Source organism: Pteropus alecto, unplaced genomic scaffold, assembly GCF_000325575.1.
Source record: "Pteropus alecto unplaced genomic scaffold, ASM32557v1 scaffold97, whole genome shotgun sequence".
Taxonomy (NCBI): Eukaryota; Metazoa; Chordata; class Mammalia; order Chiroptera; family Pteropodidae; genus Pteropus; species Pteropus alecto.
In genome coordinates this window covers 1186275-1201051 of record NW_006439713.1, presented here as the reverse complement: position 1 = coordinate 1201051, position 14777 = coordinate 1186275, and the positions used below count along the sequence as shown (strand labels likewise).

The 14777-nt window shown below is 63.2% G+C and overlaps 1 protein-coding gene across 1 annotated transcript in view; it reads right to left on the bottom strand.

The window, feature by feature from the left end:
- RIPK4 (receptor interacting serine/threonine kinase 4) overlaps positions 1-14777 on the bottom strand; it is a 21089-nt gene that overhangs the window by 813 nt on the left and 5499 nt on the right. Inside the window, exons 2-8 of the mRNA XM_006916769.2 lie at positions 11415-11706; positions 6993-7141; positions 5570-5619; positions 4257-4413; positions 3479-3585; positions 1991-2248; positions 2-387 (exon numbers count right to left, since the gene is read on the bottom strand). Coding sequence (XP_006916831.1) covers positions 2-387; positions 1991-2248; positions 3479-3585; positions 4257-4413; positions 5570-5619; positions 6993-7141; positions 11415-11706 — 1399 coding nt within the window. The remainder of the gene's footprint in view (position 1; positions 388-1990; positions 2249-3478; positions 3586-4256; positions 4414-5569; positions 5620-6992; positions 7142-11414; positions 11707-14777) is intronic.

The window sequence follows — 14777 nt, the reverse complement described above, 5'->3', positions numbered from 1 at the left end:
CCCCCTTCTCCAGCAGGAGCCGCGTGCTGCACGCGTCCCCGTTCTGGGCCGCGAAGTGCAGCGCCGTCCACTGGTCCTCGTCGGTGGCGTTGACGCTGACCTTCCGGGCCAGCAGCAGCTCCACGATGCCCCGCGCGCGCTTCTCCACGGCCACGTGCAGCGGGCTGGAGCCCCTGCGGTTGGTGAGGTTGGGGTTGGCGTTGTTGAGGAGCAGCCACTTGACGCAGTCTTCCTGGCCCCCCTCCACCGCCAGGTGCAGCAGGCTGCCGCCGCCGTCCAGCACCAGGTCCACGTCCTGCGGCTGCAGGAGCTTCATCAGCCGGCTGGTGTCTCCGTTCACGATGGCATCCACGAGCTTCTTCTTCTGCACGTCTGCCGTGCCGAGGTCTGGGGAGAGCAGATGCAAGGGTCAGACGAGGCCGCCGGCCCGCAGGCTCCCCTGGAGGCCGGGCTGCTGTCCCGAGGTGACCCACACCTCCGCGTGGCCGCCAGGTCGCTTTCTACCTGACACGCACACGTGGCGTGTTGTCCCTGCTCACTTATTTTAGATCTAGCGGGGAGACCCTAGGCAGGCCAATGTCTCCCAGAAGCTCCTTTGTCAATTTGCAAAATAAAAATCCTTCGAGCCACGCTGTAGGGTCGTGATTAAAGGATGTAAAACAGGCCCCTGCTGGACTCGGGACCGGAGGTGACTGCTCACAGGAAGCGGGGTGGGACGCGGACCGGGCTGCAGCCCCCGGACCACCAGAGAGCTGGCAGCCGCCACCCCAGGGCCACCCCTCCAGGGCCTGGTGGCCTGCTCCCAGCCCAGCCTCCAAATGGCGCCTCCTGTCCCTACGTCCCCATGATCGTCGTGAAAAGACTGAGTCCCCCATCTCACGAGGACCACGATTCACGAAAAAGCCCCACCCGTCATGAAAACCCCGCATCAGAGTCCCTCATGAGACACGCACAGGGCCTCGCTTCGGGGGTGGGGTGCCGGTGGAAGGCGGGAAACGGAACTGGCCCCGTGGGGCTCGGTGCTTTGACCCCGACTTCTGGGCTGGGCCAATAACTGGACCTCCCTCTGCGTGAGGACGAGGTGGCATCTGGGAGCAGCGGAGAGGGGCTTCCCCACGGGAGCCGGGCCCCCTCCCTTCTGGACCTCCGCACCACCGCCCACCTCCACTCAGGCTCTGCAGCGGGGCCTCCCTGCACAAAACGCCCTTCACCCCGAAGAGTCACTCTGCAAACTCCTGGGGGCCCTCAGCACCCAGGAACAGTCCTGCCTTCAGAAGGAATTCCCTCGTCGCCAGGAAAAGCAAAGCCCGCTCTGCCTGGGGTTCCCAACCGGCTGGCACTCAGTCACCCCACGCTGGTGCCCTAAGCGTGAACGTCCACGCGGTCCTCACGGGACTGTGGCCGCTCACGTGCAGCTCAGGAGCACATCCTGCCCTGGCAGGTGGCAGTGAAGGGCCACAGGAAGCACCGGCCCCCACACCCAAGGCCCGGCCCTGGGCCAGGGGCAGAGGAAGCACCCCTGATGCAGAAGACCATCCCACTAAACGTCAGAGGGTGAGCCGAGCTGACTGGGAAGGGCCCCGCGACAGGCAGGGTGCCGTGACCGCCCAGGAGCCACAGGTAAGTGCGTCTAGGGCGTCTACGCAGCACCAGCAGCAGGGTGCGGAGCTGGCCTCTGTAAGGAAAGGGTGGGGTTCAACCCCCCACCCCCTCGCAGGCTCCCGTGGGTTTCCCAGCCCGAGGCCAGACCCTGCGCCGGCGCTGACCCGGCCAGGTTCGCGGCTCGCCCCCGCCTGAGTGCCACCTGCTCTGGGCTTGGGCACAGTGACCAACCACACCACTGACATGCAGCCAGCTCGCAAAGGGACGGAGAAAACGAGGAATTATCACGAGGTCAAGAACCTTTCAGCTGCTCACAGACGTCACTGCACCCTGCCCGCCACCAACCCCCCGTTACACCATCTCCCGGGACACAGGGTCCCCCACTCACCGCCCGTGGAAGGCTCCCGCTCGAAAGACAGGGACAGCGACCCCCTGGAGGAGAAGGCAGAATCGACAGAGGACACCCCCGACAGCCTCTTGCCGCTGCTCGCCGACGGGAGCCTGGATTCGGAGGCGCTGCGGCTGAGCTCGCCCGGGCCCTCGAGCGTCTGGGAGGTGCCCGAGCTCAGCTGTGACAGCAGCTCCGAGAGGCTGTCGTCCTTGTCGAAGGCCGGAGCCGAGGCTCGCTTGAGGGGCGTGGACACGGGCACCTGCGAGGACGAGCAGAGGGAGCCGGGTGAGGCTCTGGCCGCGGCACACGCGGGCGGGGCCGGGGCGCGGGGCACACATGGTCCCCGGTCCCCACGCAGGAGCGTAACCCCCGCTCCCGGATGCACGGCGCCAGGAGCCCACAGGCACCGTGCTGGGCGCGCCGGGCGGGGAGACCTGGCAGGGAACAGCCGAGTGATGAACGGCCAGGCCGGCACCACGCTGCCCTGGGCCCGCAGCGCGGCTAGACGGAAGGCCGGACAGGCAACGGTGCTCAGGTGTGTCCACCAGAGCAGGTCAGCACTGGCAGGAAACGAGGGAAGTGGGGAGCGGGGGCTGGGTCCCCCGACACTGCCCACGACCTGTGGCCTCTCCTAGGAGCTGTGCCAGGACGGGGGCGGGGCCGGCCCAGCTACCAAACGGCACGGCCGTCATCCTTCAGAGGACCACCCCTAGCAGACAGCGGGGAAGGCGGTCTGAGGGGACCCGGTGCCCTCCCCAAGTCCCTCCCCAAGTCCTCCCCCTTCTGGGGACCGCTGATCCGCTGACTGGTGGTTCGGTGCACTGAGCTGCTCCCACTGGCTGGGGCCAAGTGGCTCCCCATCACAGCCCTGCTCCCCAGCCTCGCGGACAGGCCCCTCCACGTTCAGACAGTGGCATCACCGTAAACATCATCTCCCAGCCCCACGGCAACGGCCTGGGGTGAGCCGCCTGACACCAGACAGCACGTTGAGACCTTAGTTCAGGGTTCACTTTACAAGTCTCGTTACTGCAAAGCTGTTTAGTCAGCCCTGGAGGCTGGAGCTTATCACATCTCATGTGACCTGCGTGGCCCGCAGAACAAATCGCTTATGAGGAGAGGCCCAAGCCAGGGGTGCAACACGCCCACCCCAAGCCCAGTCCGCTCCCCAGCTGGGCCCAGCAGGGCCTTCTGCTCCCCAGGGCCAAAGAGCACCCAGCTGGTGGCTTTTTAAGGCCACACATGGGCCCAGACCGTTCATTCGTAAACAGACAGGCGGAGGGAACAGGTACGGTCAGGCAGGAAACAGATCTGGGGCCACTGAGGCTGCCCTGGGACTTGGCCTCCTGCCGCTAAGCACAGGACACCTGTGGCCCATGGCAGGCCAAGCCTCGGAGCAGGGGACGCGGCACCCGGGCTGGCTGGGGAATCTGCAGAAAGGAGCCCCAGTGGCGAACGCAATCCCAACGCATAGCCAAGGACACCGGCCCTCGCTCCTGGGTTCCGGAGGGTCCTTCACATCCAGGTCCTGCGTCATGTCCTTCACCTCGTCATCAGGCTTGTCACACAGGTCCTCAGTTTCAGAAGTAATTTCCATTAGGGAGAAAAAAACAGCACGTTACTAGAACAATGCCTTCTGCATATACTCTACTTAACAGTGCCATCCCAGGCGGGGACAGAAGAGGTGACACCCCAAAGCATCTACAGCTCCACACTGTGATGTCCCATGTTGCGGGCCCTGGCCGAGCTCACAGGTGACCCCCCCGCAGGGCCCCCACCAGGCTGAACCGGGGCCTCTGTCAGCATCACGCACAGGGTCTGGCCAGATCCAAGCCACAGGGGTCCAGATTCCCAAAGCAGCTTCCTCGGGGGGACCCCCAGAGCGGGCACCGACGGCCAGGGCTGCCAGCGCCCGGCACGTGAGGCCGCCACCTCGTTCACACTCTATGTGAACCCAAAACGCCAAGTCCTGGCTCCTCTGGGCAGCGAGCCCGGCCCTGGGCCAGAGCTGGAGTGGACAGCTGGAGTGGACCTCGAAGTTCCAGCTGCCCACCATGGCCCTGCAAGCGATGGCCACAGGCCGGAGTGGCGGCCACGCTGTTCCTGGGCGCTCGGCCTGGCGCGGTGGTCTCTGTACGGCCTTCCCCATGCAGGCCTGCTCCCCAACCCCATCCTGGTCATCTCCTCTCTCCCGTGACACCAGGGGACTGGCCAACAGCGTCGTTCAGGGAGCCCCGAGCTGGGGGCCCTCCGAGGGCGCTCACCTTGGAAGCTGGGCCGTCCACGTGGGTCCCCATGCCAGCACCTCTGCATGAGGCGCAGGAGGTGGCTGCAGGCACGCGGCCTGGCTCTGCACACGGGCGGCAGCTCGGGGCGGTGGCCCTTCACCACCTTCACCATGATGTGCAGGATGTTCTTCTCGTCTAGGAGGAAAGGCGCACGGTCAGGCAGCTCTGGGGCCGGCAGGGGCGCCACCTCTGGGAGAACACCCACTGCGGACGGCGGCAAGGCCCTCGGGGCCCCCCGGGCCCCTCACGTGCCACGAGGCCACCTGTCTCGTTTCTAACGCACAGAGCCGCGGCCAGCCTCGTCTACCCGGTTTCAGGTGCCAGTGGCTTCGGCACAGAGCACGTCCCTCTGGGCACTAACTCAATGGAAAACTGAGCTCAGAGGTGTGGTTTTTGTCCTCAGAGTTCGGTACTTTGACTTAAACTAACACTTCACGCAAAAGGCAAGGACCCCTTTGCGTCATGGGACAGAGTCCCTTTTCCTGTGGGCATCTCTGGGCCACTGACGTTATCGGTGGCTTGACCACAACTACCTGAAAATGCGGATTGGAGCCCGCGCGTGGCCCCAGGTCTGGGAGCTCCTGTTAGTTTAAGTCAAAGTACCGAACTCTGAGGACAAAAACCACACCGGTGGGTGCCTGGACAGGGCAGGACGGGTGTGGCTCGGGAGCGGCCGAGGGTGCCCTGGTGCACCCACGTGTGGCAGAATCCACTCAGCGACTCTGGAGCCGGCTGCCCAGTGCCACGAGTGTCCGCCGCAGGACTGGACGGCCCCCTCAGAAATGGGGAAGATGGTGGAGTTTGCGTTGTGTGCGCTTTCCCACAATTTCAAGTAACCACGACAGGCAGAAAGCAGACTCATGGCAGACTGGCGGTCACTGGGGCGGGGGGCATGCGAAGCGACGGCTTAATGGGCGTGGGGTTGCCTTCTGGGGGGTGAGAATGTTCTGGAGCTAGATACTGCTGCTGGCTGCACAACGCCGTGAATGTACTCGACGCCACTACGCTGTACGCTTTAAACAGGTAAAATGATAAACTCTATATTGCGTGTATCACATCACACGCACACAGGAGCGGGCTGGCTCCTTAAACACCCCACTGAAAGCCCGCCTGCAGGAGCGCTTTGCCGGCATCCAGGCCCCCCCACGAGGCAGCGGCCGTGGGTCGCGTGCCCCCCTCCTGGGCAGGCCAGAGCCGCCCCCGCGTCGAGGGTGGGCCACGAGCGCTTGTGCAGGCAGTGTCCTCCACTGTCCAGGACAGAGGCGCCACCCCCAAAGACGAGCCCGCTCACCTGCAAACGGCTTCTTCTGCGTCAGAACACCCCAGATCACGATGGCGAAGCTGCAAGAAAACGGGCCAGGTCAGTGTCCGTGCGCCAGACCCGCACGCAGCCCGGAGCTCCGCACACGGCCACGCGGCGGGAGACGGCCGTCTTTAAACCCCAGCGGGGACGACACGAAGACGCTGCGCGTGATTTTTTAAAAAGAGGTGAAAGCTCTTATTGTGGAATATGTCACCGGCGTTGATAGCTCAGATGTCAAACCATGGGCAAAACCCTTCCAACTGAGCTGTCAGTTCCCACGGCATGAGGGAGCCCCCCAAAAGGCGTGCTGCCGTCAGCCTGTGGGCGGAAGGGCCCCCGCTGGCTGAATGCACCCCCAACTTCCTGCAAGCTCTAGGTGCTGCGGGCCACTTGTCCACTGAGGGTCTGTCAGAGGGTCCGGAAAACATGCTGGCAATCCAGGTCTCTCCCCAGAGCCCTTTCTCGGTTACTGGAAATTACTTAGATGTAATATATAAAATTACCCTGACTTCACTGAAAAAGAGCTCGATCTGATAAAACAAAACAAAACAGGCATCCGAACGCTGAGCCAACGCCCTGCCCTGAGCCGATCGTGGCTGTTTACAGAGCCCCAGCATTTCTCCACTGACGATTAATTGTAACCTGCGAGTTCAAACGTTCAAGCTCTCCACTCCCAAATAAATGATCTTCCTCTCGCCAAACTGTACAAGCTGTGACTAGCTCCCCAAATGCCTTTCCCCCGCTGAGTACACACACAATGGTTATTGTCAAACCAGTCCGCCTGGCGGTGGCAGTAACAAAAGGCAAAGCTCCGGGGCTCTGGGTCCCAGTTACCACAGGAGAGACACCCAGGGGCCCAGGGGCCCGTCCGCACCCCCTACCCCGTTCTCCTTAAGGAAGCCTGTGATTAAGACCTTTGCGCATGACACGGCTGTCTGCTAGTGCACAAGCCCCACTGACGCTAGTGTGTGGACGGCCTGTGGCTGTCTGCACTGTCACAGGCAAGGGACGTTCGGAGGCATGAGCTGCTGGGCCGCAGGGGCCTGGATTTTGGAGAGCCCAATCCACGGGCACAAGGTCGGAGACCACCTAGAGCAGAGGGTTCTCTCAGCAGACGAGCCACAAAACCCCCGCTTTATTAAAACGCCAAAGCTTTTACAGTGCGAAGGCTGCCAGGCTGGTTACGTAACCGGCCCTAATGGCACCGACCACTCATATTCTCCATCCTCAGCAGGTGGCACTCACAGGAGACAACTGTCCCCCGGGCTCCTGGGGCAGGGGGCACCCACCGGCTACAACCTCAGACCCTCTTGCGTGGCTGAACCTCGAAGCCGAGGGCAGAAGGACCCTCTGGGGAAAGTGCCATTCGGGGTATGAAGGGTTTAGGGCATGAAAGGTCGGGGTTCTGCACCTGTACACGTCGTGCTTGGTGTCGAAGACCCGGCTCTTCTCACGGATGCGCTCTGGGGGGAGGTAGGCGATGGTGCCGAACAGGCCGTCCATGCTCAGGTCCTGGGAGTGGGAGAGCCCGTTGCACTTGGCCAGCCCGAAGTCGGAGATCTGCAACAGAGCACAGGCAGGAGGCTCAGCAGGTTGCGCAGCGCCTCGCGGACTGCGGCCAGGACCCTCCCCCGGGACCCCCAGGCTCCCGCAGGAGCCACAGCTGAGGGCGTGGCCTGTGCTGCCCCGGGCAGGGGGCACAGCGGCTCGGCAGGAACCAGGGCCGGAGCCACTCAGAGCCTGCACTTTCAGAAAGCGACCCACAGCGAGCGAGATGCCTAAAGCAGCGACACCTTCCTCCGCAGGCCCCCGGGCGCCCCAGTGGGAGACGGCCCCCCCCGCACAGGGGGGAAGCCGCGCCGGGCACTTCCGGTCCCAGACGACACGTGGGAAGCGAGGCCTGCCAGGCCCGGAGCTGAGACAAGCCAGCTATGCACCGCGCCAGCTGGGCAGGCGGGCGAGTGGCAGCAAGTTCTTCAAAAGGGACTGCGCTTCAGCAGCCCTGTGAGGTGAGCGAACTCACACACCATGCAGCCTTGGCCCCCACCTGGAACATTCTGTGATCAACGGGCGCTTGCTGGCGCCTGCACCAAACACATGGCACCCAAAGACAGGTCTGATACGCATCTCCACCTGCGGGGCACCTGGGCCTCGCCGCTCAGGGTCCACACCCCACCTCTTCTCCTCTGGGCAAAGGTGTCCTGACAGCTCCCCGACACCCACAGTGGAGGCAGTGGAGTGGCACGCTCTGAGGGGCACCAGCTGGTCCTCCAGTCCCCTCACCCCCAGAGCCACTGAAGCACTGTGTGTGGGACAAGGCCACAGGCACGGGCGTTCAGGGGCCTGGGACCCATGGAGGAAACAGCCCCTCCTGCTCTCCTGCAAGGCATAGGGGTCCCGTCGAGCCTCCCGGTTACCCCCGCCCCTCCCTCAAACACACCGACGGAGCGGTAGGAAAGGGGGCTGAGTCAGGCCTTCGTGCTGGGCTCGCTGTGAGCCAGTGGCCTGGCGTCATCACCATGGGAGACGGGGAGAAGTTATGACTTACAGGCGCGATCCTTCAACATCTCTGCCCACACGTGTGGGGAGGTGTCGGGATGAAAGCCTGCAAGACTGGACCCTGGACTTGGCCTCCATCCCTGTGGCCAGGCTGTGCCCAGCGCAGGCCAGTCTGGCCGTTTCTGGGCCCCCAGCTGCTGTCTGTTCCTGGCCTTCAAGAAACTGCCTGCTCTGGAAAGGGGAGCACCGGTTCCCCCGAATAAACCCAGCTCCTGGACCAAGCGGACCGAGCGGCAGGTCGTGGCCCGGCGGGCGGCCTGGCACCAGTGCCCCTGCCTCGTTGCTAACCTCTCCGCCAGGAAAAGAAGCCCAAACGAAAGCTCTGGCTTCGAAACGCAAACCCAGGGACCAGAACTCCCTGACGGCTGCGGACCCTCCACCCACGGGTGCCCCCTGCCCGTTCTCGCCTCTCCCGCCTGGGCCCCGAGTCGCCAGCCCCTGCTCCCTCGACAAGGGCCAGGGCCAGGCCCGTGCACAGCAGACTCCCGTCCAGCTGGACGAGACTAGCGAAGGGCACGGTCAGGGCAGAGTGGCCTCAGGGAGCAAGGCTCTGCAGACCGCAGGTGGACAGGCCCTGGGGAATCCCTGACTACAGTGTCATCTGAGCCTGGGATGTAGACTAACCACGTTATTTCATCTTGCACTAAGCGTCTTTAAAACTTCGCAAAGTTAAGGGCTCGCTGTGAAAGTCTGCATTGGAATCACCGCTCTGTGGACAGCAGGGAGTCAGTCTCGAGGGCCCGTGGGAAGGCGTGGGCTGACGACGTCAGTCTTATTTCAAGATTCCGAAGTCAAGGTTTAGTGCTTCAAAGAACCGCCGACTGAAAAGAACCCAGATATCCGATGATGGCCAATCGATGAATGACTTGGGGCCCCCGACGAGGCTCCGCTGCCTCCACGGCCCGCCGGCCGGGGCTGGGACTGAGAACCGCGTCACGCGAACACGTTTTCTGTTTGTCCGGGGCTGTGCGAGGCGACTTCGTCAGTGGCCACGGAGAGGCTGCCACACCGGCCTTTCGGGGCACTGGGAGGACAGAGCTGGCCTGCGCCACCGTCGGCGCCCGGGGTCCGGAAGCGGCAGCGTCACTGCGCTTCCTGTCATGGAGACCAGTCCTTCTCGGCCATGCTGGGCTCCGTGAGGAATCTCCGCCCGTTTCACGACAGCCGTAAAGCGCCAGGTCCGGCCAGCCAGGTGTTTGGGGAAGGGGGCCGGGAAGTTCGCTGAGGCCCCAAGAGCCAGCGCGGACATGGCCAGCGAGGAAAGCGAGGCCACGGGGCCCAGCGGTCAGACCGCAGCTCGCAGCCCCTCGACGGGTGGGTACAGGTGCCTGGTGGGGACCCGGTACAGGGGGCCGTCCCTAGATAAACGTCAACATCCCTGGGGAGGAGACGAACATCTACTGGCCACAGAAGTACCCACGCTGACCTTCACCGAGCACTTCCGCGGGCCAGGCACTTTACTGTCACTGACACCTCACAGCAAGACAGGCCTGGCCCCTGCCCGCCAGGTGACAAAGCTGTGACCCTCCAGGGATGCCCACGTGCCCCAGCACTGGTAGGGGAACAGACAGGGGATGCACGGCCACAGAAGCCCGGCCAGGCCGGCCACGGTCCCCGACTCCGGGGGACATGTCAGAGGGACCTGGCTGCAGACACACCTGTCCGAGCACCTGCTGTGCTCCCAGCAGCCGCGGGGAAAGCACATTCCAAGCGGCTTCTCTCCCAGCGGCACGCGGCTGGCCACGAGGCCGGGGTCCGGCCTTCACGTCCCCGCCACCCCAGTCCAGCTACGCCGCCTTCGTTCCCCTGCCCCGAACCCAGAATCTTTCAGCTTTTCTCAGGCTGCTTCTTCCACCCAAAGGCGCTCTGCCCTCACCCAAGCGGGGCGACACCGGCCGTGATTCCACCCCTATGAGGCTCAGCTTAGCAGGAGCCGGAGGCCTCCGTCCACTAGGTCCCTCACTTAGAAGATGGGGCAGCTCCTGTGGTGAGGGGGAGGGAGGCCTGGCCCTGGCTTCTCTTTCTCGTGTGCAGCCGAGTGGGGAGCCAAGGCTCCACCCTGCCCAGGGGACGTCCTGGTGAGGACGCTGCCGTGTCAGTGGGGGCTGCGGGTCTGCATGTGCTGCCAGCACCAGCGACCACGAGGGGCCAGGGCAGCGGAGCCTTCCGTCTGCAGCCAAAGCCCCAGGACCGAGAGGTGCCCACACAAGGGACAACTTGTAATCACTGCCCTGGTGAAAACAGATTTCCCCACTGGCCTCGTGAGGGCTCGGCCGGAAGCGGGGTGCCTGCTGCGAAGTCCGGGCGCAGGGAGGGGCCGTGGGCATGACACCCGGCACCGCCCTCCCGTTACGGGTGGCGGGACGGTGGCCAGAGGGCACTGGGAGGCAGGGCCTTCCCCCTCCCCAGGCCAACAGCGAAGCAGCCTGCAGGTGCAGCTGGGACAGCGGCGACAGAGCCCAGGTGGGTCCCTTCGCCTGTCCCAGCAGGAACCGGAAGGAACATGGCTGTCACCCTTGGGTCCTTTTCGCTCACCCCCAGGCAGAAGGGAAAGGACAAGGTGACCGCATCCTGAGAGCCAGCAGCTACCCGCGGGCATCAGCCACGGAATCCCGCAGCACGCGCCCCCCAGTGCGGACGGCAGGGCGCCCCCGCGCACGAAGGCCTGCCACGGCAGACAGCGTCACAGAAGACACGCCCGACAACGTTCCCAACCACCAACTCCAGGAGGCTGCACCCAGTGTGCAGTCACATCAGCCCTTACGCTTTCTTGTTTTACAAACGTATCAAGAAAAAAAAAAAGGCAGGCCTCACAATGCAGAGCAGAATGAGCCCCTGGCCACGCCACGCAGCCGCACCCCGGAGCACCCCGAGTTCCCACCACCCCAGCCCCTGCCGGGGGGGGCACAGCCCGCAACCACGGTCCCACAGGAGACGCCCGGCCGCCCCGCTGGTCTCCAACCCAACTGCCCAAGACCACCGACACCAGAACCGCAGGTCCACGGCCTCCGTGTTCCCGGGCTCCCAGGATCAGAGCTACGTCCCGGGTTTCGGGGGAGTGGCCGTATCAGAGTCCATTCTGCAGCTCCACAGTGTGCAGCGTCTGCACCGCCCACGACAGGACTGGGGGCTGCGCTGTTCCCACGCCGAGAAGCCTTTGTCTCAAGTCCTCGTCCAGCCCGCACTGACCTGGGGCTCCTTCCTCCGCACCACACCCCCCGCCGCGGCCGGCACACACCTCCCCGCGGCCCGGTCGCCCACGGTGACGCCCCACCTTCACGTGGTAGTGGGCGTCCAGCAGGATGTTTGCAGGCTTGAGGTCCAGGTGCAGCAGGGGCGGGGACATGCAGTGCAGGAAGTTCATGCCCACCGCGGTCTCGTGGATGACACGGAAGCGCAGCTCCCAGGGCAGCGGCTGGGACGCCAGCAGCTTCTCCAGGGAGCCGGTCTCCATGTACTCCATGACCAGCCCCACGGGCTCGCGGCAGATGCCGTACACGGGCAGCACGTAACGGAACTTGGCCACCTCCATCTTCTTGGCTTCCTCCAAAAGCTCCATGCGCTCCCTGAAAAAGAACGCAGACGAGAGTCACGCGGTGGTCACCTGCGGTCGCCCGGCCTCTGACGCGAAGCACCACGGCCAAGGACAGCCAGCCGCACGGCCGAGGAAAGCACCACAGTGCACACACGGGCACGTGCGAGGGCACGCACACAAGGGCACACACGCACATACATGCACACACATGTACAAAGTGCGCACACACACACACACACGGAGCCCACTTTAACGTCGCATGATAAATTCAACCAAAGACCTCAGCCCCACGGCCGTTCGAACACACCTGTGCATCATTACAGGTGGGGAGGACAGAAATTCTAATATGATCTGAAACCCGCAGGTAGAACTGAGCCACAGCAAGCTCGGGGCAAGCGAGGTGGATGCTGACAATCCCTTCCTTCCGGATGAGGGCAGAAACGTCTAGATTCAACTAAAAAGCTGTCGTGACAAATTATCCATCTGATGAATGCAACTTATCTGCTTTTTTAGGGCCAACACGCTAGCTGGCCCGATTATTCCCGAATCTAACTCCACACTTAAATTAATGGCACATCTGTCTGAAGCAGGGGTCTGCTGAGAGCCACCTTAAAAAAAATTTTTTAATTGTAGTAAAATATACATAACATTATTTATCATTTTAACCATTTGTGAGGACACAACTCCAAACCATCACATATGGTCGCAATGCTGTGACGCCATCACCGCTGTCAAACACGAAACGTCTTCACCATCCCCAAAAGAAACCCACTCGACAGGTATGTCCTCGCTCCCAGCCCCTGCTAAGTGCTTTCCACTTCCTGTCTCTAGAAGCTGCCCATGCCAGAGGCCTGGCAGAAATGGAGTCACAAAGTCTTTCAGTCACTGCTCATGTCCCTAACCGTGAGGTTTAGCGTGTGTCGAGCCGTCACTCCCCCACGCTGAAACCCGTCCGGCTGTGTGGAGGGACCGCCTTTTGCTCGTCCATCATCTGCTGATGGACACTGGGCTGTCTGCGCCTTCTGTCTACCATGGCCAACACTGTCCTTCTGGGCAGTGGGTGAGACGTCCGCCTTCGCTTCGGGACACACGCCTAGGCGTGACCGACAGGGTCACGTGGTAGGTCCACGGTCCGCCTGCTGGGCGGCGGCACACTGTGGTCCCTGGCCTGCCCGTTGTGTAGAGAAGCCTGGACAGGAAGCCAGTCTCCTGACTCACACGCACACGGCTGTGTCTGCTTTCCACTGCAGGAAGTGTGCAGCCCTGGTCTAAGGTTCCTCCCCGGTGCTGCCCGTGGGTGGCAGGCCACATGCCAGTGCCTGGGTCAGTGTTATCATTCTGGGTCAAAGTCTCCGAGTGCATTCCGGAAAAAAGGCGGACTCCTACGAGGACAGGGCGTGACTACATGGGCTCTAGGCCGGCGGTTCCCAGGGCACAAGGCGCCCGGGAAGCTGGCTGAAATGCAGGGTCCCAGGCGGGTGCATAACGTTCTAAAGGAAAAGCCCAGAACCACCTGCCCAGACAGGCCCCACAGGAGCCGGGACCTGAGCAGCCCAGCGCCCGCATGAAGCCACGCAGACGGCAGGTGGGGGCAGCCTCGGAGACATCCCCGGCATGAGCTTCCTGCCCATAACCCCAGATGGCCTCGGGCCCACTGCAGTGTCTCCTGGAGCTTGAATGCACCCGCTCCCACTTCCTAGCCTACTGGAGGATGCTCACGTACCAACGAAAGAGTCCATTTCCTCTCGGTCTGCCTCCTCTGAGGCACAACGTGCTCCCAGATGACCTGACAGCTACGAAAACCACGCTCAGCGAGGAGGTGGCCAGCACAGACAAGCCTGCACTGCACGGGTCACCAAAGGCTGTGGTCCCCAAGCTCGGCCTGCGTTCGGCTCTCAATGGGGACACTGCCATTCGGGCCCTGGGGGCTCAGCCATATCTCAGCCCCTCTGCCCTCCTGTCCACCTCTGCAGCTGAGAGCCAGGGGGACGATCCACGGGTGTAGACCATCCCCGGTGTAGACCAGTGACGCTCACCTCGGGGCGACTTTGCCCACAGGGACACTGAGCACTGAGGCTGGAGACACTGTGGTTGTCACATGCAGCGGGTGGGACCAGGGTGCCACCCTCCATCCTGCAGTGCACAGGACGGCCCCGAGGCACAGTGACCTGGCAAGACCACCAGCAGTGCCAAGTCTGAGAACCCAGCGAAGGCTGGGCTGATGCATCTCCAACCAAATGTAAATAAACCACTGCTGTCCAGAATCGCCCACGGAAGCACTGCTAGCGCATACCTGAATTCCAGTCTGTGTCTAATTAAAATTCGCTTATTGACAAGTATTTACTGAGCACCCTCTACATGTCAGAACTGATGGCAAAGGAGACCCTGCACCGCCTTCGCCGGGCTCAACTTCTAGGAGAGAAGGAAAATTACACCACGACGAGAAGGGGGGCTGACAAGCAGAGCAGTCTGCGGGTGGCACGGGGACCCAGGGCGTCCGAGCCGGAGGCGGGAAAGGGTGGCGAGGGCGCGGGCGGCACAGAAAGGCTGAGACCTGCCCGGAGGCCCAGGCTGGGGAAGGACCGTTCAGACCTGATGAGTGACCCGATCACCCAGGCTTCCCGCTTCATGGAAGCACAGGGAAACGGTGGGGTGGGGTGGGTGGTCAGGAGCCGGGTTCTGAACAGGCTCAGGAGCAAAGAATCCTACTGGCCTTAGAAACGAGTGCCTGCCAGGGGTGGACGACATCCCTATGAAACAAAGCTGAATTCCGTGTGGCCTGCTTTCTACTCTGCTTACACAGCCAATCAGTGGAAAGCAAGATGTCCACAGGAGTGCCTGCCGGCCTTTGGGGGGCCCTGCCGGCCTGTGGGGGTCTCTGCCAGCCTGTGGGAGTCCCCTGCCAGCCTGTGAGGGTCTCTGCCAGCCTGTGGGGGTGCCCTGAAGACCTGTGGGGGTCCCCTGCCGGCCTGTGGGGGTCCCTGCCAGCCTATGGGGGTCCCCTGCCGGCCTGTGGGGGTCTCTGCTGGCCCGTAGGGGTTCACTGCAGGCCCCTGGGGGTCTCTGCCGGCCTGTGGGGGGCCTTGCACAGGGCTGAAGAGC